Source organism: Cricetulus griseus, chromosome 4 (genome assembly GCF_003668045.3).
Source record: "Cricetulus griseus strain 17A/GY chromosome 4, alternate assembly CriGri-PICRH-1.0, whole genome shotgun sequence".
Taxonomy (NCBI): domain Eukaryota; kingdom Metazoa; phylum Chordata; class Mammalia; order Rodentia; family Cricetidae; genus Cricetulus; species Cricetulus griseus.
In genome coordinates, this window is record NC_048597.1 from 53,607,463 (window position 1) to 53,634,436 (window position 26,974).

Genomic DNA, 26,974 nt, shown 5'->3' on the forward strand with positions numbered 1-26,974 from the left:
GAGGCCAGACCAGAGGTTTACTTAAACCCAGGAGTTCAAGACCAGCCTGGGCAACAGTGAGTTCCCCCATTTCAGAGAGAGAAAGAGATAGACTGAGACAGACTGGTATGATTAAATCCAGGTATTTCTGATATCTGGGAATAGTATTTGTAACTTTTTGCCATAATCAAGATCAGTATGTAATTACGAACAATAGGTTGTGAGCACAAGAAAGTCTGGAAAGAAATGCAGGAGGTTCTCTCTGGAAGCTGTGGCGGGCAGGGCCTTCTTTCTCATCTATATTGTACCTTGACGTATTTCAGTCTCCTGTAGAACCTTTATAGTGTAGAGGTGGTTTTGTTGTGTTTTGTTCTTAAGATGGGCCTGTGCTATCTGGCAGGAAGAAGACGACGGTGGAGAGAGGAGATAATGGTGCTGACAGCTAGGCACAGTGTTGCTCAGGAGGGCCCCAGACGGAAGGAGTTGCTAGATCACAAAGAGGGATGGGTTTGTGTTCTTCTGAGCCTGCTGGGAATGGTGAGAAAAACAGCTGGCACTGGAAGCCTGTTTTCTATCATAAGGTAAAAGCCAACAGCTGAGGCCTACAGAGTTTCAAGCAGCCACTGTTGGGAGTGTGCAGGCTGTGGGGTGGGGGTGGGGGATGAGGAGGAAGAAATGGCTTCATCTCGTTATAGTTGACCATGAGATTCTAGTAGCATTTTAAGACCTTTATTAAAAAACTGGCCAGGTTCCAAGGATTATTTATAAATTTGCATTTTTTTCAACTCAGAAAATTTTTCCCATGAATCTAATGTTACAAATGGTAATTAGGAGTTCAGCCAGCCTACAAAACTCAGTGTCAGTCTGTCCTCCTCCCTCTGTTGTGTTTCTCATCTCCTGGGTCTTCCCCGAAATTACAGCTCTCCTGTTTGCTACATGTCATCCACTTGGGCTGCGGTGTGGACATGCTTCCTGTAGGAGGGTTCCATGCCCATGCCTTCTCCTATGGCTGCTTTGTCCGATTCTGCCTTCTTTCTCTTCAGGCCTGCCCTACTTTCTGCACTGGCGATTGTTCCTAAAACACTATTCTCTCTGCTCTATGTGCTCTGCCTGTTTGACAGAGCTTTTTGCAGGGTAGATGGGATGGCAGATGAAAAGATTCTCAGGTGTGGTGGAGCACAGGGAGCATAATACCCAGAGCCAGAGTGAGTTGGTCTGGTGCTTTCACTTCAGTATCCTTGACACAGCCTAGCAAGCAGCTCCAGAAGCAGTGGCACCTATAGGAGCAGTGCAGACCAGTGTTAGAAGACAGGAAGAACCCATCCCTTGTCAGAACAGCTGCATATGTAAATTTCCAAGCCACTGGATTGAATCTGGAGAAAGCTCAGTGCACGTTATAGAAAGAAAGGTTTGTTTGCTTCTTTGTTGGAACATTTGGGGCAGCTTGGCTTTGCTCCTGTGGGAAATTAAATCAGTGGCGCTCTGTTCCTGTGAGTTTTGTGGACCAAGATGCCTGTATGTAAAATGTAATTTCTGTAACTTACTCATTCTTTTAGGTCTACTGAGCACTTATAAAATTTAACATACAATTTCAATAAATTAAAAAAAAAAACAGTATTAACTGATGTGTAGGACTTGGCTATCCCTGGAATACTATGTATCTCCTTTTTCCTTAGATTTACACAAAAAATCCTTCTCAGATTTGCCCTTTCCTGTCACAACTGTAATAGCATCAGCAGTACCCTAGTTTTAAAGAGATTAAACGGGCATTTGAGGCGCTAATATGAGAACTACCTGGTTGCTTGTTAAGTTTTGCGGTTGTATCCTGGTGCTGTAGTTTGGCATGTGGAGCTTGAGAGGTAGCTCAGGAGTTCAGAGCACTTGTTCTTACTGAGGACTCAGTTCCTAATGCCAACACGGTGGCTCACAACCTCTGTAATTCCAGTCCCAGAAGATCTGATATCCTCTTCTGACCTCTGAGCATCAGGCATGCACATGGCGTTTGTGTATCTGTGCAAGCAAAATACATATATGTAAATTTTAAAATGTTGACCAAAACCAACTTGGGGAGGAAATTTGACTTACATGCCTCCATCACAGTCATCAAAGGGAAAGCCAGGGTAGGAACACAAAGCAGCAACTGAAGATTATAGAGAAACAAGGCTGCATATTAGGACCACTGGGGAATCCTGAAAAGTATTGGTGGTAGATTCCTTGGCTTGAAGGAACTGTTTCTTAAGCAGAAACATCCCTTTCCCAAGTCCCGTGGAAAGAATTTTTTTTTTTTTTCTTAAATTTAGGAAGGTTTGCAGCTGGCACTGAGAAGCTGCATCTCTATGAAACTCCTGAGAAACACTGCCCAGACTTGATGGTGTGCGGCATTGATTCCCAGGTGCCCATCACACAGTGAGTCCTCAGCAGCTGTTGAAATGGAGATGGGTGTCCGAGTTTGAAAAGTAAACCTTTATCTCATTCACAGTGAGGATTTACATTATATGCATCTGAGTGGGACCAACTACAGCTTTTTAAAATTTTTTTCTTTTGTTTTTTGAGACTAGAACTCTTCGGTAGACCAGCTGGCCTCGAACTCACAGAGATCGTCCTGTCTCTGCCTCCTGATGCTGGGATTAAAGTCCTGCACCACCACACCTGTCGAGAACATCTATTGCTAAAAGTAGTCAGCGATTTGCTCATCACAGCCTTATGGGCAGCTATGAGCCATCATCTGGACTTCCTGCTAGGGCTCTGGGGACTGAGCACTGGTCAGCCAGGGACAGCCAAGGCTTCAAGTGCACCCACAAGGGTGAAAGGGCTGTTTTTCTTTTGTTTTGTGTGTTTGTAATTTTGATCCACCAGAGAATGGAAAATTTCTGCCTTTTATATCTGGGGCAATGTGTTTTTTATCTCTTATGGACCAAAAAGGAAAGTCTTAATGAAACTTGGCTTGTTTGTGCTCTCATTTTATTATAAAGTCAGAAACCACGATCTCATCCAGTAGCTCATGACTGTTTTCAGGAGTAACATTTAAAAATTATTGGTACATTCTAATGTGTATAAATAATCATATGTGTGCATGTTTGCATCAGCACCTATCCTGCAGAGAGGTAGAAGTTACTGTCATATAGTATGAGGTGGCAGTAAGGAACGTTGGGGAGATGTTTCTGAGCTAGGTAAATATTTCTTCAAATCCCTAGCCCTGTTTTTGTCCTGGGTACCTCTCTGACCTCATATTTTACTTCTCTCCCATCATTTACCCGCTTCTGCTTTCACTGGCCTCTTTGTGGTCCCTGAAGCTACAAGTGGCATTCTCAAAGAGACTTTCCTGACTAAAGTGTCACACACTCATTTCAAACACACACATATGTCGTGTCCTGATGACCCCCTTCATTTATATTTTCCTCTCTGGCATTTAGCTTCTGACATATAAGTGTGTGTGTGTGTGTGTGTGTGTGTGTGTGTGTGTGTGTGTGTGTGTTCACACTAGAATGTAGGTCATAATGGCACAGATTTTTATTTGTTCTATATATTGCCCAAAATGTCTTGTACATATATATAGTATATACTCGGTTATTATCTTCTGGGAGAAAGAATGACTATCTCCACATGAATTTCTGTGGCTGATGGCCCCTGTACACTCCACAGGCTAGTTTTGCTTTTATTATTGCTGCTGACCTGCATAAGTGGCCGTCAGTCTTCTGTTCTCTTTGGAAAGGAGCTGCTTAGGAAACAATTTCTGCCTTTACCCCATTTTCCCTTTAGAGACTAAAGTCTGTCTAGTAAGCTCCAGTTAACCTTGCTCCTGTTTAGCCTTCCAAAAGGTAGGACCAGGACAGCATTGTGTGGGGTGAGTCCTTATAGGTCCCTTTAAGCCAGTGGCTCCCTGGTTTAACCGAATCCACTCAGTAGAGCTGGGTCAGGCACTTAAAAGTGATTGGAATGGTAAATTTTCTGTCATATATGTTTTACCACCACTGGCAGTGGTACGGTATTAGGTTCTGAAAGCACAGTCCTGCCAGCAGTGATCCTACACCCTAGGAGTTGTTAGAAATGCACATTTCTCGTGACTGAGATGGTTCATTCTCTTACGCCAGCACTGAGGGGGATTGTGGTAAGTTCAAAGCCAGCCTGGGTTAGGTCATGAGACCCTGTGTGAAAAGAGTGAGGGGGAAGAGAGAGGAGAGGAGGGAAGAGAAGAGAAGCTATCAGTCAGTAGCTATGTGCTGTGTTTCAAGCAGGCCCACGGCAAACTCCGGCTCCACTGAGGTGTGAGGATCTCAGCAGTGTGCGCTTTTGTGTGCCCACGGATGAAGATCCTCATCTCACACCTCACAGCTTGCCAACTACTGGCCCTGCCCCTTGGGTAGCTAAAAAGTGCTGTCAGGATTAGTTTTAAGTGAGGTTGGAACATGAAGCAGATGTGTAGAGCCTGCCGTGGTTCACACATCCTGCCAGGTGTTTTCATTTGTTTTTCCAGCTCACCCTCAAGTCAGCCCTGGTGTGGAGACATTGCATCACCACATTCAAAATGAGGAAACAAGCGACAGCAGTTGCAGCTCATCTCATTGGGCTTGGGTACACCTGCCGCACATAGGCGGCACTGAGGTGGTCTCCAAGGCTCAGCAGAGCTGCTGCGATCAGACCTGGAAGTAAAATAAGTAGGATCTCTTATGAGCAGGCACTGTAGGTGGCCCCAGTGTTTGCCAGAGGGTCTGACTCTAATGTATCGAGTAAGGACCTCTGAAAATCTGTTATTATGTAAGTGAAAACCACCAAGATTTTGTAAGGCCTTGTGATCTGAATAGCATTTATTCAAGAAAAATGAACTGTGCTAAGAACCCTAAGACTTAGGTTCGTTCAGTCTCCCATTGGCACCACACAGCAGCCTGGAACACCAGCAGCCGCAGCTCTAGCAGCTCTGGCAGCAGCTGGCTCCCCACCCAGATCCCAGACATTTTCCTATCATTTGACCTGTGTAGCGGTTTTTAGGAAGCTTCCACTCACAAAGTTTGTCTTTCACTTGACTCTAAGCCGTGCAAACAGTTTTGTCTCTGAGATGTTTATGAAAAACTGTCTGTGGTGCTTGTCGAGCATACTGCAGAGGTGATAGCCCAGTAAATGCAAACATTTATAAGGAGAAGCCGGGTGTTGGTGCGCACGCCTTTAGTCCCAGCACTCAGGAGGCAGAGGCAGGCGGATCTCTGTGAGTTCGAGACCAGCCTGGTCTACAAGGACAGCCTCCAAAGCCACTGAGAAACCCTGTCTCGACCCCCTCCCCCAAAGAAAAAAGGAAAAAAAAAAAAAACATTTAGAAGGAAAAGTTAGGGAGGGTGTCCATTTGGGCCTGACAAGCTCTGGTGTGCTGCTGGGATGGAGTACAGTAAAGTAAATACATCAGGAAGGGCCAGGGAAGGCTCAGGACTCACACCTGCCTCATTTAGGTTCTGTGGAAGCAGGAATTGAAAGCTGAGGAAGGGTGTGAGCTGCCTGCCAGGGGTGAGACAATGCTCCATTACCACAGAGCCTGTGAGTCCCAGGCTTGTCAGTGGGAGACTTCCTCTAATTTTTAGCTGACTACTAAGCTAAGCGGAAGTTTCTGTGACCAAATACATAAAGAGTACCAGGTAATACTAAAAAATAATCGTATGCCCTAAATTACTGAAACTGAGTCAAAATATATATATATTTTTTTAAATCTGACCCAAGGGGCTGGAGAGATGGCTCAGCTGTTAAGAGCACTGGCTGCTTTTCCACAGATCCTGAGTTCAATTCCCAGCAACTACATGGTGGCTCACAACCATCTATAATGAGATCTGATCCCCTTTTCTCTCTGATACCTTCTTCTGTCATGCAAGCAAATATGCAAATTACATATATTACATGAATGAATAAATCTTTTTTTAAGTGACCCAAACACTCAAGGATAATTAGAACTAATCCTTTATGACTCTTAAAAACAAACAACAACAAAGAGGAAATACTAATCCCAATGTAAAGTACCTGGTATGGACCAGTGCCTGGGTTGAATCCCCAGTAGGGCACAGAAAAGAGGGAGAGAGGGAGAGGGAGGGTAGGAAGGAAAGAAAGACAAGATCAGAGCTTTCAAGTAGGGTGTGAGAGTGTATACCTGTAATCTCAACACTTGAAGCCTGGGGCAGGGGATTGAAAGTTTGAGGCCAGCCTGGGCTACATAATGAGCTTCCCATCTCAAATCACTTCTTGATTCATTTAACGAGAGCACATTATCCTGATGCCAAGCCAGACAAAGATGTCAAAAGAAAACTACAGCCTCACATCCCTTATAAGTTGGATTCAGGGGTCGACACTGAGTTAGGGGAAGGAGGAAACAGTGACTATGGTTGGAGCCATCTCTTACTCCTCACTGTTCCAGTCTTGGAGGCTCTGAGACTCCCAGTCAGGCTTTCTAACGCTCTAGCAAATGCATGTTTACCCATAGAGTTGTGAGTGCTCTCCTGCACGAAGGGGTAGCCTTAGCCTTCATTTCTGTTTCCAGAGCACCAGGGAGTGCCAGGACCCAGCAGGCTCATCGCCTGCACCTTCCTGCTCACTGGTACTTCCTAGGTGCTCTGTGTCCCTGGACCTGGGCCCTTCTGCACTCTCCTGGCTCTTGGAGGCCTGTATTGGACCTGCTATATCATGCCGTGACCACCCCTCTTCCCCCACTCCCATCAAACTTTCTGTATGTCTCTGCTTTTAATTCTGCTTAATCAGTAATTGCTTAAATTATTCATACAGAAGGTAGAAGCTTCTGACCAAAATGTTGTATTTCTTAAAAGTATACTTTAAAGAAGGTATCCATTTCTTAGGTCCACTGGCCAGTTTTATGTTAGCTTGACACAAGCTAGAGTCACCTGAAAGAAGGAACCTCAATTGAGAAATCAGAAGATCAGGATTTTCTTAACTAGTGATTGATGGGAAGAGGGCTCAGCCCATTGTGGGTGGTGCCATCTCTGGGCTGATGGTGCAGGGTTCTCTAAGAAAGCATGCTGGCTAGGCAGTGGTGGCACACATCTTTAATCCTAACACTCGGAAGGCAAAGGCAGGTGGATCTCTGAGTTCAAGGCCAGCCTGGTCTACAGAGTGAGTTACAGAAAAGCCAGGAATGCATAGAAAAACCTGTCTCCAAGGGGGAAGCGGGGAGCAAAGAAAGAAAGCAGGCTGAACAAACTACAAGGAGCAAGCCAGTAAGCAGCACCAGCTCCTTCCTCCAGGTTCCTGCCCTGTGTGAATTCCTATCCTGACTTCCTTCAGTGATGGACTATGATGTAGAAGTGCAAGCCAAATTAACCCTTTCTTCCCCAACTTGCTTTGACGTTTCATCCCAGCAATAGAAATCCTCACTAAGACACAAAAAGGCTTAGCAATGGTGACAAACCATGAACGTCCCTGTGGGGTCTCTAAAAACATTCCCCAGATCCCTTTGGAAGAATGTGTAATTTCAAATTAGGGTGGGAACATTCAAAGTGGGTCTGGAACATGTTGCCAGAAAGGAAGGGAGCTGTCAGCAACCACTGATCATGATGTGTGGAAGGAACTCAGGAGCCACCACAAAGGTCCCTCCTAACCAAAGATGGGAACATTTAAGGACTAATAATGGAAGCACCACACATGTTATGATGTGGACGCCCGTTACACTGCTTTTAAAAAGAAATCGCCTAGGAGGTCGTAAGAAGACCAGCGCCTGTGTAGTGTGTGTGTGTGTGTGTGTGTGTGTGTGTATTCATGCACACATTTATTCCATGATCCTGTTAAACCTGTTCCTAAGAACAACCAGATGATGTGGAAAAGAACACCACCATCTTGCAATCCATAGTGAAATCAGGAGTAGGGAACAGTTAGTTACCTTTGCTGCTCACAAAGGAAGAATGAATGAGGAACTTTGAAGGGTAGCCTGGGCTGGTAAAACTTCTGGTCAATTCACTAAATGGCAAAATTGGCATGTAGGTCTTGGGGTGGGGTAGGAAGGAGGCTTACTGTTTTAAGTTGAGGCTTAATATAGCCTTCAACTCATTCTGTAGCAGAGAATGACCTCAGACTCTGATCCTTGAGCCTCTGCCTCCCAAGGACTGGGATTACAGACAAGTGCCACCCTGTCCCAAAGCACCCAGGTCTCCCCGTGTTGTGCAATAAGAAGCACAAACAACCTTGCTTTAAAAAACAAAACAACAAAAGTCTAGCTTAACCCTTAACATCCCTCAGCTGCCTGTCTTTAAGAGATAGAGGAATGACCCTGCCAAGCTGTAATAATGACTAGATACCTGTGAAAGGTACCTTCGGAGAATTCACTGATAAAATATTATGCTGTAAATTTCATTTTATTGGGGGTGGGGGGTTGAGACAGGAATTCTCTGTGCATCTTTGGTTGTCCTGGAACTGGATCTGTAAACCAGGCTGGCTTCAAAATCACAGAGATCTGCCTGCCTCTGCTTCCCAAGTGCTGAGATTAAAGGTACGTGCCACCCTGCTAAAATTTGTTTTTTTAAACAGTAAAGCAATTATATTTTGAAACGTCACCAAGCATACACCTTAGACACCGTCATCTCTCCTATACATGTGTAGCTTATATACTTTACAGATATTATATTTTCTTTTCTTTTCTTTTTTTTTTTTTTTTTCGAGACAGGGTTTCTCTGTGTAGCTTTGGAGCCTATCCTGGCATTCGCTCTGGAGACCAGGCTGGCCTCGAACTCACAGAGATCCATCTGTCTCTACCTCCCGAGTGCTGGGATTAAAGGCGTGCGCCAGATAGTGTATTTTCTAAATGAGCTAACTTGTGTTTTCTAAGAGAGCTGAATTTTTGCCTGTTTGTTTGAGGTAGAGTAGCCCAAGCACACCTTGAACTCAGTACATAACCCCAGCTGGCCTTGAATTTTAATGAAATCCTCTAGCCTCAACCCTGCAAGTTGTGCAACTGTGCAACTGTGTCACTACACCCAACCTTTATGAGTTGATTTGTATTTTATGTATATAACTGCAAACTTACGGACTTGTGCTTTGTTCTTGGGGGAGGGAGGGGGAAGACAGTGTCTTGCTGTTTAGCTGGCCTGAAACTCACTGCAGAGCCCAGGCTGACCTCAAACCTCTGATGATCCTCCCAGCCCTCCCTCCTGAGTGCTGGGATTACAGGCCTGGACCACCACATTCAGCTACTTGCAAGTATTTCTTCAAAAAAACATCAGATTTCTCTCTCTCTTTTCTAGGACATTGCTTTAGGTTATTCGAAAGAAATGCTTCCTTGTCTCTAAGGTCTACCAGGAACACTGACTTGAAGAGGATCAACGGATTTTGCACCAAGTCACAGGAAAGTCCCAAAGCCCCAACCGGTAAGTGTTCACTGCTTAATGCATTTATGGAATATGTAGCCCCCATTCCCACCCCTTAGAATCATTTGGCATCAAAAGAACTTGAAGAGGTAGGCCAGTGTTCCTCCATCATGCTCAGTCTTGTAGAGTTGCCTTCCTTACTGGGCATGCATTGGTTGTGTTCACAGTGCACAATGGTGTCTGTGTATGCGCACCCACGCATGCGCACATACACACACCACAGGTGAACATCAGGTGTCCCCCTCAACCATTCTCCACTTTAGTTTTTGAGGTAGGATCTCTCACTGAATCTGAAGGTCACCCATTTGGCAAGACTGGCTGGCCAGCAAACACCTCTGCCTCCCCGGTGCTATCGTTCTAGGTGTACACATCACCCCTGGCTTTTTTTTTTTTGAAGTGGGTCCTGGAGATTAAACTGGTCTCCTTGTGCCTGACTGAGTCATTTCCCCAACCACATCAAGAGATTATGTCTGGGATCAGATATAATGAGGCTAAATTCTGAGTTTGGGCCCAACGTCAGCCATATCTGTTATATATACCTAAGGTCGAGCTGCCACTGCGGAAACCCACCAGCTGTAACCCACCAGCTTTGCTTGTCTGCAAGCTCCTTCTGGGGGTGCACCTGGGTTCTGCAGGCCATAGTGAATAGAAAGGACTTAAAACATGTTTATTCCTCTCAACCCGATGTTTCTCTTTTCAAGATTCACCATCTGTCCTAAGCAGTAATCACTATATATGGGAAAGGCGGGGAGTGTAAAGATGTTGTGTATATATATTATATATATATATTATATATATATTACACACACACATATATGTCAAATTACATGCAGCTGTTGGCGGTTTCTTATAAACACTGTAATTCTGTGGAATGTTCCATATCTATGAATATATATATATCCAGATGTCAGATTTTATACTGTATGTGAGCGTAAGCCTTATACATGCATATAAAGTGTGTGGTCATACCCACCCAAATTAAAGTATACTGGCCACTCTATAGTAGTGGCATTATGAATTATTTTAATTTTTTGCTTTTTCATATCTGTTCTTGGGACACAGAGGCAAGCAGATCTCTGTGAGCTCCAGGCCAGCCAGGCTTATATTTAAACAAGAACAAAAAGATGTATCCCAAATCCAGTGAATCCCTCAGCTTGGTGTTCAGTGTCTGATAATGTTAATGCAATCTAACCATACAGCCTTTTTCTTACTCTGCTGGAGGAGACGGGCACCCTCTTGTCTTTTCTCGGCACATCTTTCCTCCCTGTCTCTTCTTGTGGTATTCTTTCCACTTTATAGTGGTAGGGCTTCTATTTTGCCCTGTTCCTCATGGTGCTGGGGAATGTCACTTCAAAACAAGGCATTCTGGGGGCTGGAGAGATGGCTCAGAGGTTAGGAGCACTGGCTGTTCTTCCAAAGGCCCTGAGTTCAATTCCCAGCAACCACATGGTGGCTCACAACCCTCCATTATGAGATCTGGTGCCCTCTTCTGGTGTGCAGGTGTGCATGCAGATAAAGCACTTGCATGCATAAAATAAATAAATCCTTTTAAAAAAAGAAAGAAAGAAGCCATTCTGCCCACTCCTATTCACATCACGTGAAGCTCTGGATCAGCCTGAAGTCTCCTGGTGTTTCCATTAACTGAATAACTAAAGGACACAAACAGCATTTTTTTTTTCTGTTGCTTGCTTGATTTAAACATTAAAATCTCAAGCAAGACTGTTACCTGGTTTTCCCTACAGAATCTTACAGACACAGAGTGCCGCTTCACAAACCCACAGACTTCGAGAAGAAGATACTATTGTGGTCAGGGCGCTTCAAGAAGGAGGAAGAAATCCCGGAGACGATCTCGTGAGTGCTGGGAGGGTTGTACTCAGCCCGAGTTTCTCACTGGTCTCTGAAGGGGACCAGTGCATTTGAACTCTGTTTAAAACCTTTTGACCAGATTTAGAAACATTCTTCATTCTCTACATGTTTTCTCATGTTTGGCAATTACCCAGAACAGTCAGTGTTGGAAAGCTGTTAGGGTGTTACCTAGCGACTGATGGACCTGTTCGCTTCTGAAGCCAGCTGATGTTTAGTTACACATCCTCGCTCCAGGAACTTTAAGAGGTGAGGTCTCAGGCCTCAGCCGGGCAGTGGTGGTGCACACCGGTAGTCCCAGAACTCAGGAGCCAGAGGCAGGCAGATCTCTCTGAGTTCAAGGCATCTTGGACTACAGAATGAGTTCCAGGACAGCCAGACAACCCCTGTCCTGAAACTGCCTGCCACCCCCACCCCCCCAGAATCCCACAGCCCTAAAAAGAGGTGAGATCTCATGGGAGCTCCTCAGAGATCCTGGTCCTCCTCATCTTCAGCTCTTTGGCTTCCTTCGAGCTAAGTGTCCCCACCCTCTCAGCAGGATGTTCGACCTCCATAAGCCTCTCCCTTTTCATACACTGCTCACCTCCGATATCCCAGGTAACCAGGAAGAGGTTTCTTCCTCACCTGCCTCCTTAAGCCTCAGCTGGAATCTAGACTGTTTCAGAATTTCTAAGTAATATGTGCAGGTTCCTCTAAGCCAGGGTTTTACAGCCTTAGCTAGCACTGTTGACACTTTGGACTGGAATGTTTTGGGTTTTGTGAACTGCCGTGTGTACTGAAGGATGTTACCAACATCCCTGACGTCTGCCCTCTAGATGCCAGCAGTACTCTCTCCAAGAGTGACCCCAGGCATTGTCAAATGTCCCCTGGGGTCAAATCTATCTCAGGTGGAAGAAGTGTTCAGTCTTGTGCTAAGGACCCTGACTGACCAGAAGTGAAACTCTCTCCCCTGTGGGCATCCTCCTCCTCAGAGTAAGGGATGTTATGCAAGTTCCCTGTCAGCAAGAAACTATTCCTGGGCCTTCTGGCTCTGGGTTCAAGCAGCACATCTTTTCCAGGTAGAAAGGACGCATCTGCTTCTGCCCATAGAGCCCTGCTGCTCTTCCCGGTCACCCCCAGAATTATCTCAGCAGGAAAGCCTTAGTGCTCCTTAACCCTAGTCACAGTGCCCTCTTCTGAGAAATGGGAGTTTACAGGAAATAGCGGGGACACCCTGTTCTTGCTTTTGCCCTGGTTTCTTGATAATGTCCCATCAAAACCAAGATGATCTCTACCTGGAGGGGATGGGCTGTGATTTCTGCTGTTCGGAGTTTGCTGTGGCACACCTTGTCTCCCTTGTCATTGGTTCTAGATCTCTCAGACCCAAAGTACTACCTGGTGAGTCACTCTGGAAAGTTCTTCCCTAGGCTTGGGCAACTGATTGTCTATGCTGGTGGTTGTGAGCAGGTCCTGCTTCTCTTGCCTTTTATTATTATTGTTATCCGAGGAACTCACACATACATATAATGTGTTTTGACTTAATTCAGCCACTGATGTGTGCCCTTCCCTCCAATTTCTACATTTCCCTCCCAACTTCATGGTTTTTATTTTGCTTTTTTTTAAACTAACCTTGCTTCTTTTGAAATGGTTAGCAACTGTCATGGCCATGTTGAAATGTATTTTCCTTTATAAATGGTCTCCTAATGGTATGCCACTACGGGAGGATCACAAGACTTCAGTTGGAGACACCCGTGCACATAAAATCTTGTTGTATTAGTTACTTTTCTATTGCTGTAATAAAACACCATGACCAAGGCAACAACTTACAGAATAAAGAGTTTGCTCTGGGCTTGCAGTTCCAGAGGGTTAGGATCCATAATGGTGAGGACAGCAGGCAGCAGACATGAGACAGGAGCTGTGAGCTGAGAGGTCACATCTCAAACTGTAAGCAGGAAATAGAGAGGGTGAACTGGGAAAGGTGGGAAAGGCATGTGGCTTTTGAGACCTCAAAGCCTGCTCAACAGTTTCACACTTCCTCCAACAGGCCACACTCCCTAATCCTACCCAAACAGTGCCACTGGGAGCCAGGCTGATCCAAGGCTTTCTTAGAGGCCCTGAAGAAAGGACAGAAAGAAGGCTAGTTTTTTGTTCTTGCCCAGGGGCAGCATGGCACGGTCTAGTTCAGGCCCAGGGTCAGGGCCTCAAAGGACTTACAGTTTCAGGTTCCTGGGAACCTGGCTTTGGGCCTGAAGAAACTGGAATTATCAGTCCCAAGACCACTGTATGCTTGGTCTATGATACATTTGAGCCATCCCGTGTTCCTTTTTGTATAATTTTTCTTGATTAGCGTCCTCTGACTTCATCCTATTGTGTGACAGCTTTCTGCTGACTCTGTCCCATCCCCAATCCCCACCACCACCACCACGCACTGCAAACTGTCTATAGTATGCTGTACTTCTTAATAAACTTGCCTTGGCATAAGGCATCAGCTTCTGTAAGACCTCCTTGTCCCTACTTTTCTGGTTTCTTTATTTTCTTATCACCACCCTTCCCCTTAGGAACCTATCATTGAAAATCAGCCTGCTGGTCCAGGTCAACCAAGTATTCAAATGCCCTAGACTAAGGGAAAACATTCTCCTTGCAGCCACCACACAAGTTAAAATGGTTTGGGTTTTTTGTTTTTTGTTTGTTTGTTTGGTTGGTTTGGATTGTTTTTATGGCTAGTGAGTTCTCAGATGATTTTAGTTAAGCAGTTAAGCAGTTCACTATCTTTCGAAGCTGTTCCTGGTTCCTACCATCCTATGGCCCCAGTTTCAGTGCCTGGACTGGAGAGCTCGTCGTACAATCTGCTTTCCAAGTCCCAGTTCTTACATCACACTGTATATGTGACCTCCTCCATGGCAGCCTTTGAAAGCCATTGCTCTTGCTTATTGTAGATGGAAGTTTCTATCCCTCCAGGTCCTGCAGCCGTTTAGTCTCAAACACACAGAGGCCTATAGTAATTATAAACCATTTGGCTGATGGCTCAGGTTTCTGGCTAACTCTCTCTTAATTATTAACCCATAACTATTAATCTGTGTTTCTCCACATGATTTTAGCTTACTGGTGATTCCCGAGCCTCTTGCTCCCTAAGCAGATACATGGTGTCTCCTTTTCTCTGCCTATTGCCTTTCTCTATCCCTGTTTGGATTTTCCTCCTGGCTAAATCCTGCCTTCCCATTGCCCGAAACAGCTTTTTTCATCAACCAATAAGAGAAATATATATTCACAGCATACAGAAGGCCCTCCACCATCAGCTTATATTCAATATTAGATATGCTAAATATTGGGGGGGGGATAGAAAGCATTCCAATCCCTTTTATTTATTTATTTTTCTGAGACAGGGTTTTTCTGTGTAACAACCCTGGCTGTCCTGGGACTCACAGAGATCGCCTGCCTCTGCCTCCTGAGTTCTGTGATTAAAGGCGTGCACCACCACCACCTGGTGTCCAATCCCATTATTTAGAAATAGCCACTTCCTGTGCACACCTACTGGGGAGACCCACTTGGACTCCATGTGTCCTGTCTTGCCCTTCTAGGTACCACAATAGAACCATAACCCACTGCCTTCCTACGGAATCACAAAGATAATAGCCTTCTCTCATTTAATCTTATTACATTTATTCATTTAGTGGCTTGGGATGGTGCTTGTGACACAGCATCTGTGTAGAAATGAAACCGCTTACGGAAGTGTCTCTACCATATAGACCCTAAAAATTGAATTCAGGCCACTGGGCTTGGCTGCAAGCACCTTTACCTACTGGTCCTTCTTGCATACCCAGCCTTCTGTTTAGACTCTTGCACGTTATGCCCCTGTCAAGGCATGTAGGTCATCAGTCAGTGGAAAGGTTAGATAGGCTACATTCTGGGTACTTGCCAAAAAGCATAGGCTCCACTCCACTGTTGCTCAATTTTAGCAAAACCTTCATGACAAGATTAACATTTAAGGGACCATTGTTTAAGGGATTATTTCCCTGGCTCAGGCAACCTCAAATCTGTTTCTGATTTAAGACAGAGAAAAACACTAGATTAGAGGCTGGAAAAATACTCAGATATGCTTGCATTGTTTGAAATAAATCCTAAGGTTTGTTTTTCGACAAAAGTTTCTCTCCATAGCCCTGGCTGTCTTGGAACTTGCTATGTGGAACAGATTGGCCTTGAATTTACAATGATCCTCCTTCCTCTGCCTAGGTTACAGGCCTGAACTATTCCCAGCAAGCATACGTTTTGTTATGAAATGCACTTTTAGATGAGTTGATAAAAATGGAAAGACTTTGAATTAATAACATAGTTTCTAGTCCTCCCTCCCCCAATCAAAAATCAGAGTAATCAGGCTGCAGAGATGGCTCCAGTAGTTAAGGGCACTGGCTGTCCTTCCAGAGAATGGAGGTTCAGTTCCCAGAACCAACATGTGACTTATAACCTTCTGTATCATAGGAGATCCAAATCCTCTTCTGGCCCCTGACTCAGGCACTGCACATAGTGCGTAGACACACATTCAGGCAAAGCACCCATGTGCATAAAGTTTAAAATGGGGGAGACAACTAGATTACACAAAGAATATTAACTCTTCCATGTTTGTTTTCTTTCTGAACTATATTTTTGTTATAACTTGAGCTTATAACAGGACTTTTTGAGAGAAGAATGAGTTCCAGGCCAGCCTGGGCTATAAAGTAAGAAAGACCTTGTCTCCAAAAACAAAAACCAAAGACTTGTGAACTTGACCCACAATCCCCCAAAGTGCTATGAGGTCCCTAGGTCCTAGCTGCTTTGTGTTTACAAACATCACTGAACTTTTAACTTGTGATGCCCAGAACATTTCATCCTGCTGCAGGTTCAGAAAGAAAAAGGTTAATCATGTTTTCTTGTTCCATCACTAGGTTTGAGATGCTTGACGCTGCAAAGAACAAGATCCGGGTGAAGGTCAGCTATTTAATGATTGCCTTGACAGTGGCAGGATGCATCTATATGGTTATTGAGGGCAAGAAGGTAAGAGCCGGCTGCTCTCTGTCTCTGTATGCTGTCCCCAAAGACAGGAAAGCCATGATTGGCTCCTCCAGTTGGTCTGAGAAGGGGTAGCCACTTTGTATCACTTTCCTGACTAAATTCATGCCAGGCTCTTCTGAGTGGTGACCTCATTGTACCTCACAACAGCTTTGCTAGGTGCCAATGTGAGATAAGGAAACCATAGCTCAGGAAACTTTAGCAGTCGCTGTTGAGGGGGTTCAGCAGGCAGAGGCACTTGTGCACAGACCTGGTGATACGGGTTTAATCCCTGCATCCCACAAGCTGGCAGGAGAGAATCAACGACTGAGGATTGTCCTGAAACTTCCACATGTACTTCGTAGCACGTGTGCCTGCACACACAATGAATAAAACAATTTTTTGTTGTTGGTTTTTTTTTGTTTGTTTGTTTTTGCTTTTCGAGACAGGGTTTCTCTGTGTAACAGTCCCAGCTATCCTGGAACTCACTTTGAAGACCAGGCTGGCCTGAATTTCGTAGAGATCCACCTGCCTCTGCCTCCCAAGTGCTGGGATTAAAGGCGTGCGCCACCACTGCCTGGCCAAAACAATAATTTTTTAAAGTAAGTTTTAGCAGCTTGCCCTAAGCCATGCATCTCCCTAATGACAGAAGTAATTTGAACGTAGGTGTAATTGAGGTGAGATTAAGATTGCTCCCCAGTACTGAATGTTTGTTACGCAGCAGCAACTGTTTAACTCACTGGATGTGAGCTCCTGAGAGGGGATGGGGGGTGGCTTTCTCATCACCTTGCTTTATACTGAAGAGACCGGAAGCTTACACACGCACCATGCATTCCCCCCCACCAAAAAAAAGAAAACCAAAACTTTAGATCTGATTTTTTTCATCTTCCAAATGACCTATTAAATTGCCTTGTTATTAAGATATACTTAGGCTGGAGAGATGGCTCAGAGGTATAAAGATCCCTGACTGCTCTTCTAAAGGTCCTGAGTTCAATTCCCAGTAACCACATGGTGGCTCACAACCATCAGTAATGAGATCTGGTGCCCTCTTCTGGCATGTAGGCATACAGACAGAAAGAACACTGTATACATAATAAAGATCTTTTTTTAAAAAAATGCCAAATACATTTAAATATATATATATATATATATATATATATATATATATATATATATATTTACTTTGGGGGCTGGGACGATGGCTCAGTGGTTAGGACCACTTGTTCCTGCAGAAGACCTGGCTTCAGTTCCCAATACCCACATGGCAGCTCACAACCATCTGTAACTCCAGTTCTGGGAGATCTGGTACCCTCTTCTGGCTTTCACAGGTACTAAGCACAAATATAGTTACATGTACATACATACAGGCAAATATCTATACCCATAAAATAAAAATAAGTAAACTCTAAATTATGTGTGTATGCTTTTAAATTTAAGAACACACCTTGACTATCATGTCTAATTCTGTGTCATAGCTTTCACATAGAGACAGCCTTTAATTGTTGTTACATATTAAAAAGATTCTTCAGCCGGGTGGTAATGGTGCGCTCCTTTCATCCCAGCACTCATAAGGCAGAGGCAGGCAGATGACTGAGTTCAAGGCCTGGTCTACAAAGTGAGTTCTAGGACAGTCAGGGCTACACTGAGAAACCCTGTCTCAAAAAAACAAAACAAAACAAAGCAGAAAAAAGATTCTTCTATGGACGTGCTTGTCAACTGATCTTCTTACCCTGAGCAACTCCAGAGTGAAAAGGAAATGAACTCTTGACTCTCTGTGCCTTGCAGTCACAGAGAATACTAGCCATTTTGGTCCCGGCCTCACAGGAGCACAAAGGGGCAGGGTGCTGACCTGAGTGAAGTTCTCTTGGAAGTGAGCCTGTCCTGCTTCACTTTTCCTGTCTCCCCAGCTGACCTCTCCTTCATAATTTCAGATTGAAACCTTCAGAGGACTATGGATAGATATGTGGGTTTCTAGAATGCTGAGAAACGCTTGATGTTAAAAATCTGCAGAAGCTGGGGCTGGAGAGATGACTCAGAGGTTAAGAGCACTGTCTGCTCTTCTAGAGGTCCTGAGTTCAATTCCCAGCTCCCTTTTCTGGCCTGCAGGCAGAACACTGTATACATAATAAATAAATAAATCTGCAGAAGCAAGTAATTCCCCTAGGATGTCCTCCAGCACCTTCCAAGGATGTGTGCTAGGGTGAAAAACTTCAGAGCTAAATGTCATTGGAAGACATTCTTTCCCCATCTTTTTCCTCCTTCCACCAAATTCTTCACATGTGAAATAACACATGTGCCAGAAAAATCCCAGCTTCGGTGGCTACAAGATTCACATACTTGACCTAAAAACTGGTCTGATTATATAAGCTTCACAGAAATTAACAGTTCATATTGAGGGAAGCAAGAAAAATGGAAGGCTGCTTCTCCTTACCGCCATTTACTTTGGAAGGGTGGAGCTTGGGGATAGATAATTCCAGAAGTCATCAAGGGTAATATTTTGGTAAAACCTGGGATTCCCAAAGCTGATGCTTTTGTTAAAAGAGAAGAAAGGTGCTAGAAATAATATAGACACATGAGGGGAGGAGAAGTAAAAAGAGAGAGATGGAGATGGACTTGTGGTTTGCATTATAAAAAAAATGAAGGATGTGAGGAAAAAGAGACAGGCTTTGGAGAAAGAGGTTGTAAAGGCAGAGAACGGAGAGACATATACTTCTCAAGTCAGAGAGGAGAGAAGGTGTGTACAGGGCACTACTCTACCCAGCGTCCAGGCAGCTGACCACTTCCGGTCTATGCTGCTGGGTCAGCCTGCTGTTCTCAACACAAGGGAACAACATACTCTCCAACGTGGCATCACCGTCTCTTCAATTTTGTTTCCTTTTAGGCAGCAAAAAGACATGAGTCTTTAACAAGCTTGAACCTGGAAAGGAAAGCCCGTCTGAGAGAGGAGGCAGCTATGAAGGCCAAAACAGAGTAGAAGTATTTGTGCTGGATTTGGAAAACCTGGGAGTAAGGTTGCTATAAGAAGCCTGCAATGGAAAGAATGTGATATGAGAGCCACTTTGCAGACATACGCTTTGCACAGATTTATTCCACTTCCCTATTTCTGCTATAGAGGAACAAATAAATTTTCTTAAAGAATGACTTGTCTGTGTTTTGATGATTTCATCCAAGTAAAACTTAGCCTCCCCACTTTTCAGAGAAAATAAAAAAGAGGCAACTAATTTCAAATTAATATTAACTCTTTTTGAAGCATCAGATACCTACCTAACTTCTACTCACATTCCAAGGTTGACATATTCTCTGAGGCCCAAAGAGTGTGGGTCTTCTCTCTTCTGTGTACCATGTCTGAAGGGACAAAAAGACTAGCTGGGTTCGCTGCCCAGATACATGTTTGGAAGCCAGCCTTCCAAATGCCAGGGTGCCTTTGGGGAGACTGGTTCCCAGGAAACTCAAAAGCAGCCAGACTGCACACTATTGTCCAGCATGCCAGTAGGTGGAGGCATTTAGAAGAACCTTTGAGAGTGCCTGGCAAAGTCAGGAGAGTAGTCTGCCAAGAGTTTTGAGGTGTTTATCATTCATCATAGAATTGCCGGGGGCCAGCTGTTACCTCCTAGTTCATGACTTGGCTCCCAAGTAGCCCTTTTCCTACTGCCAGGGAATTAAACTTTGTACTTATGAAAATGCCTCCCCATTCTTGTTTATTAGTATTGGAAAATAAGCACTTATACCCCTATATGCTTCATTAGCCGCCTTATGCTACCACGGTGTCTGGTGTTCCGGTGGTTTCTGCTATAAACATTTCAATGACTGTTTCGTGCCTAAATGCTAACAGATGACATATCATCGTAGCCACCCAGAACACCACTACTCAGAGTTAATAGGTGTGATTTTTAAAAGCCCCACATGCCGCTGTCTGGGAACTTAATGAGATACACTTGCAATGGAATGCTGCCAATAGATTCATGATCTAATGGTATTGGTGCTGTCTGTCTGTACACTGTACTTTTGCCTTTGCTTCATTTTAGGTATCAAATGCTTTGATTTTTGTCACTTGCAAGTTTATTATCAAAAACACTGTTTCTTGTGCATTTTTAGAACACTTTTCTTATTTTGGGAACCCCCTCCAAACCCATGTTTTAAACATTGGTAAATTCTAATGCAGAACTTCCTTAAGGAGCCTTCCTTCATATAGCAATGTCATTTTCATTGAAAAGCAGTGAGAAGTCTGTCTTTAAAGCCTATGATAAAGATATACCACCAGTTTGTACAATCATTTTTTTATTGTGTGTCATTCTCTGTTCAGTAAAATACCATGACTATTTCTTTATGGGTTTAATTTAAGCTCTTTAATGTTTTCACATTATTTTTATCTTGTCTTGGGGGGTGGGGATAGCTCTGCCATAGAATGAATTTTGAAGTCCAAGAACAACTGTAGGAATGTGTTTTCTCCTATGCAGGTCCCAGGGATGGATGCTGGATCATCAGGCTTAGCAGCAAGCACCTTCACCCACTGAGCCATCACACCCACCCAAATTTAAATTTCTCGGTCGGAATTTCACCTATGCCTCTAACTGATCTTGCATCTTCCAGTGTAATCAAACACACTAGCATCTTGGCAGTCATGCCCTACAAGTAATTCTAATACATTTTTCAGAACTTGTCAGGAAGATAAAATCCTGCCCATGTTGCTTTCAGTTAAAGTTCTTAATCTCATGAGGGGTTTTCATCTGCATGTTTTTCTATATCTTTTATATAAGTCCCATGTGGATACAGTGGGTGGATACGTCTGAGGAGTTGGTGGTATAGGGATTAGCATAGCTGCCTTTCAGTTAGTATGTGGGGCTACTGCAAAAATATTTCTTAATCGATATTATAGTTTGGAAAATTTATTACTAAAATGTATTGACCTCAAGGAAGGAATGAAATTATGGCATCATTCATTGTCCGGTAAATATCAGGTCCTCTAGATTAAAGCCAAGACAACCCGGGTCTTAGTGTTCATTGTCTACTGAAAACATAGCCCCTGAAGCCATCACAACTGCAAGTTGGTAACTGTAAAGTTTGAGAACCTACATCAGCTGCCCTCTGAGGGGTCAGGCAGGCAACCATAGTTTTCATAAGGTGATTGCTGAATGAATGATGTTGGGCAGGAGTTAGGAGGTCCAATAGTGGAGAGCGGTCACAATCTGACATGGAATTTGCCTGGAACGTGACAAAATGGCATAATCTTACAAAGTACTTAGGAGATTTTTCAGCTAAAAGTTTAAGATTCTGAGGAAGCAGAGACAGGTGAATCTCTGTGAGTTTGAGTCCAGCCTGGTTTACAAGCCTATGGGGCTACATAGCAAGACCCTTTCTCAAAAACACTTAAGATTCTGGCCCTGCAAGTTGGCTCAATGAATAAAAGGTCCTGTTGAGAAAGCCTGGCCTAAGTTCACTACCTGAAGCCCACAGTGGGAGAGCCCCAGCTCCTGGGAGTTGTCCTCTGACCTCCACAACACATGCAGAAGTGGTACAGTTTGTAGAATGACTGACCGTCACTTATCCCCAACTTGACAGATTAATTTGGCAATCTGATGTCCCATCATGTGAATAGATGGTGCCCCATCTCCAAAAGTAGGCAGGTGACAGGTAAAACATCTCCAATCCTCTCATAACCACCCCCTCCAAACTCATGCCACTGTCCTTAATGACCTCTCAAACCAGAAACTCCAAGTCCTCCATTCCCACAGTCACCCTCTTCTGTCAACCTCCTAAATATTCCAAATACCCTCCCCTATGGGAGAGCTGTTGAAAGAAAAAGAATGAGATGCTGTCTGGGAACAAACATAAGAGATTGTCAACAGGCAGAACCTAGACTTGCTTTTACAGTGGTCTCATTTTGAAAATTAAAATGTCTCAAACACACAAACAAAGACAATTTGAAATGAACTACAAAACCATGCCAAACTGCAGAAAAATCATCCTATTTTGCTTCTAACTTAGCTCTAGCCAGTGATTGCCAGAGACTTTAGCAGTCACTCGTCCATAGTTTAATTGTTTTGTCATTTTCTAATGCTGCTGATGCAATCATGTTTTCTGTAGGGTGACAAGTTGCTGAGATCACAACATCTGTGTGACCTTGTAACTTCTGTACAATCTCTTTAGTCTGAAGGTTCCAGATGTAAACCATGTTGTCCTCTGAGCCAGACACAACCCACTTTCCACCAGTAACAGAGAAACTGGCAAATATGCAGTATTTCTCATTCTTATGGCCAGTGTACGTCTTCAGGCATCTGCCTCTGCTGTAATCCCACAGTTTAAGAGTACTGTCCAAAGTTGCAGTGAGAATATATTTACCATTTGGAGAAAATTTTACAAAAGACACGGGAGGGTTACCATCATCAGCAAGTGTTTTTAAACACTGGCCTGATGCAGCATCCCAGATTCTACAAAGACCATCATAGCTCCCTGACACTATCAAGGACCCATTACAATTAAAATGTACAGCAGAAATGGGGTCTGAATGGGCAGACAATGTCTTGAGGCACTTTCCTGTTTTCACCTCCCATATTTTCACACTCTCATCAAAAGATCCTGAAACAATGAGGTTGGATGGTGGGTTAAAATTACAGCAAAAGACGAAATCCCTGTGTCCCTTCAGTGTTTTCAAACACTTTCCAGATCTCACATCCCATAACTTTAGAGTCTTATCGTCTGAGGCTGAAACGAGACGACTAGAATCTGAAGACCAGGCAACATCTGATATTTCCAGATTATGACCATAGAGTGTTTTCTTACATTTCCCATCATATGCCCCCCAAATTATAATTAGTGTATCAGCAGCAGAACTTGCTAGCCATTCTCCGTTAGGACTAAATTTAACTGATGATATGGCCGCCGAGTGCCCCGTAAGAGTAAGTTTGACAGCATAGTTGGGTTTCTGCGGCTTTTCCTCCCGTTGGGTGGCAGAGGAGAGGGCCGACTGGGCTCCCTCTGCCGGGGGATGCTCGGTCGCCATAGCTCGGGCTCTACAGTTTGCACAGGCGTCTGGCACGGAACATTACAGAAGGTGAAACTTGCCGTCCGAAAGCGAATGGTTTTGATTGTAACATGGGTTCGTCTTCAGGGTCGGCACAGGATCAGCAGCAAGGTTTGGACCGCCCTCCTCTCGCTTTCTTCGGTAGCATCCGAGAACCAGATCACAGTGGTTCTGAGATCGGTACTCTTGCCGGGTGCTGTGAAAGGACTAGGCCATCCCGCGGGAGTTGGGAGGCTGCACAAAAAGTCCTCATCCACGTCCTTCCCAGCTCCAAAACATCTGGGAACAGTGAGCAACTGAAGACGCCACATTAAACAGGATCTGAGAGGCTCAAGAAGAGCCGGAGACGCACCACAGCTCAGGTTCACATCCACCAATGGGACCGGCCGGGCGGCGCCTGCGCTGAAGGAGGCCAGCGTTTGCTTCCGGTCCTCCTGGAACCAGCCTGCTGACGCTGAAACCGGCTTTTTGATACGAGGCTTGGGTGCAGGAAGGGGCGCGGCCCGTTGGCCTCTGTCCCCGCCCTCCTCCGAAGCTGAGAGTGGAGGCCAGAAGGTCTGCTTATTGTGACTAGGGTACTGGAGCAGAGCGAAGGCACAAGATCGTAAAACTAGTGGATTAAAAGTATTTTATAGCCAGCACTTGGGAGGCAGAGGCTGGCGGATCTCTGTGAGTTCGAGGCCAGCCTGGTCTCCAGAGCGAGTGCCAGGATAGGCTCCAAAGCTACACAGAGAAACCCTGTCTCAAAAAAAAAAAAAAAAAAAAAAAATTTATAGACTGTGGCTGCACACACCTTTAATCCCAACACTCGGGAAGGCAGAGGCAGACGGATCTCTACGAGTTTGAGGCCAGCCTGGTCTACAGAGTGAGTTCAAAGACAGCCTCCAAAGCTACACAACCTTGGGAAACAAACAAACAAACAAAAAGACTAGGTTATTCCTGGCAGTGGTAGTGCATACCTTTAGTTCCAGTACTAGGAGGAGGCAGAGGTAAGTGGTCCTCTTGTGAGTTCGAAGCCAGCCTACCCTACAGAATGAATTCCAAGCCAGCCAAGGCTACACAGTGAAGCCCTGTCTCGAAAAAACAAAACCAAGATTATGATGGGAGAAATCAACAAACCTTTGGTATTTAGCCCGGATAGTTTACGCTTCTGTAGAAAATAGATAAGGTTCTTGAGATGAGAAAGGGACAGGTTGATGGGAAGGTTATTCAGAGCTCTGTATTGTTAATAAGGGAAAATTGCCTGCCACCACCCTCTAAAGCACTAGGGAAACATTGTTTCAGTGAATTGTTTTTAATGGTGCTTTTTAAGTCTTAGTCCAACCAGGAAAGGAACCCTTGCTCCACTTCCCAAGTGCTGGGGCTACAGGTGTAGAGCATCATTCCATTTTTGAGGGGGCAGAGACTGAGGTGTTGAGTCAGTTTCACTGTATCCCAGACTGGCCTAGAATTCAAGGCAACCTTCTGCCTCAGCTTCCGCAATACTGGGATTACAGGTTTGCTACCACTCCTTACTGCCAAACTATCTTAGTGTGGTCTTTTTTTCGTTATTGGTGCTAGGAATCTTTCCCCTCTTCCCTTTGGTTATTCAAGACAGGGTTTCTGTGTAGCCCTAGCTATGCAGGAACTTTCTGTAGACCAGCCTGACCTTGAACTCAGGATCTACCTGTCTCTGCCTCCAGAGTGCTGGGATTAAAAGGCTTGCACCGCCACCAGTAATAACAAAGGCTTTCTTACCGGCTGAACTCCTTCTATATTGTGTCTTGTGCAGGGCTATGGGTGATGCAGAGGCCACCTTGTGAGTTGTCCTCATTGCCAGGCATAGTGAAAGGCAGGCCTTTTTACCCACTGAACCATCTGCTTTCTTTTTTGAGACAGCTTCTCATTCTGTGGCCCAGACTAGCCTTCAACTGGTGTTAATTTCAACCCAGTCTTGTCAGTGCTAGGATGAACAGCAATGAGCCACTCAAGAAAATTACTTCCTTGCTTCCATTAGCATGGATGACAGTGATTCATTTTTTAGGTGTAAGGTTTTGTCGGCATGTATCACTGTGAATGCAATACCCTTAAGGTCAGAAGAGGGCATCCAATTATCTTGGAACTGGAGTTACAAATGGTTGTGAGGTGCATGGAGGTGTTGGAAATCCAATTCAGGTCCTCTGAAGAGCAGCCGGTGCAGTGGTTCCCAACCTTCCTAATGCTGCAACACCTTAATACACTTCATGTTGTGGTGACCCCAACCATAAAACCATTCCATTGCCAATATTGCCATTATGAATCAATGTACATGTGCAGTGTAAATGTGCAACCCTAGTAAAAGGGTCATTTGAACACCAAGGGGTCGTGACCCATAGAGAACTACTTAGCCACACCCGAAGCCCCAACTACTGTGATTTCTGATAGGGGGTAGTGGTTAGAAACCATATTATCAAAACTTTCCATTTTTATTCACTCATCTAAAAGGACATTGTATAACAAATTTTAGGCTTTATTTCATGTATTTATGTATTTTTCTTATAACCAGGAAGCCAAAAGGGAAAGATGGGCACAACCCAAGAACTAAGATGGGATGGTGGTCCTGGATGTTTAGTCCACTACACCCGTCACAAGCATGAGGGACAAAAGGTGCACAGATTTCATATGTGGGTATGATTTAAGACATAGCTTATTTTGAAAAGAGAACTCTCATGTGTAGGATACCTTGTTTACAAATAGCATCAAGGACTTATGGAAAGAAAGGGCTAGGCATAGACTACTAATCATTACTCATGTTCTAATGTTAACAAGCTGTCCTAACAAATTACTAGGATTTGCTTAGCTCTTTTGGAGGAGCGGGCTTTGATGACAAAGTTCACCAACAGGGTAAGCCCAAAGTTGTAGCAATCAGAGTGGGACCCTGAGTTCCTAGGCAGTGTCATGTCTATCCTTTTATAACTAGCTACCCTTCTCATAAGACAAGGTGACCTCTACATTTTTAGTTTTGTTCACTGCAGAAATCAAATCAGTTTCTCTAAACTGCCCTAAGGCTCCCATTTATATCCCAAAGGCTCATGTCCCCGCTCCGCAGTACTTTTTAAATAGAAACGCTGAAACTTAAAGTTTAAAAAACATGCCAGACTTAACAATGGCCTTGGAAAGATTCCTCCATCCTGTTTTATGTTGTGATCTCTTTCCATGACATATCATAATCATGTTACCCTTGCAAAATTCCATGCTTACAACTTGGCTGTCCAGGCCACTCACAAGTCCTGAATTATTTTGTCCCATGCACTGGTTTCTAGGTTTTTGTTTACTCCTTATCTGTTGCTCAAATGGTTGATAAGGCAGTGACCCTTATAGTCACTCTTCTGAATTCCACTGGCTTCCTTGGGCTAAGGGCATATGGGTAAAAATAAGTAAAGCACAACTTTATCCTCTGCAAAAATACTGCAATCACAGAGGAGCCTGCACACTTAGTACTTTTTCCAATATGTGCAAAGCTGGTGCCTGCCCATAATTCCAGCACTCTGGCAATGGAAGCAGAAGGCAAGTTCAAAGTTATCCTCAGTTATAAAGCAGTTTAAAGACAGCCTGGGCTTCATGAGACCCTATCTAAAAGTATTGCTCCACATATGCCCCCAAACTGTAGGTGAAGTATGAGCAAAAGTCAAAGCTCTGCAGTAAATCTGTACACTCAGCAATTCTGTACTGCAGATGAAACCAGATTGCATGAACTGAAGCTATGTTTTGATTAAATTTTAACAAAAATACCTGGTCAGCAAATCGAAAA

The 26,974-nt window shown here is 44.3% G+C and overlaps 2 protein-coding genes across 2 annotated transcripts in view; one reads left to right on the forward strand and one right to left on the reverse strand.

Moving 5' to 3' along the window:
• Positions 1 to 19,325, forward strand: part of LOC100770984 (protein FAM162A) — a 25,776-nt gene extending 6,451 nt beyond the window's left edge. Inside the window, exons 2-5 of the mRNA XM_027412757.2 lie at positions 9,198 to 9,320; positions 11,063 to 11,171; positions 16,082 to 16,190; positions 19,066 to 19,325. Of these exons, the coding sequence (XP_027268558.1) occupies positions 9,198 to 9,320; positions 11,063 to 11,171; positions 16,082 to 16,190; positions 19,066 to 19,158 (434 nt within the window). The 3' untranslated portion in view covers positions 19,159 to 19,325. The remainder of the gene's footprint in view (positions 1 to 9,197; positions 9,321 to 11,062; positions 11,172 to 16,081; positions 16,191 to 19,065) is intronic.
• Positions 19,326 to 20,445: 1,120 nt separating this feature from the next.
• On the reverse strand, positions 20,446 to 23,606 carry Wdr5b (WD repeat domain 5B). The gene has a single exon (XM_027412754.2). The coding sequence runs from the start codon at positions 23,182 to 23,184 to the stop codon at positions 22,195 to 22,197; it is 990 nt and encodes a 329-aa protein (XP_027268555.1). The 5' UTR covers positions 23,185 to 23,606; the 3' UTR covers positions 20,446 to 22,194.
• Positions 23,607 to 26,974: the final 3,368 nt, after the last annotated feature.

Coding starts and splice junctions, on each gene's coding strand:
- Wdr5b (XM_027412754.2), bottom strand. CDS start 23,184: ATGGCGACCGAGCATCCCCCGGCAGAGGGAGCCCAGTCGGCCCTCTCC.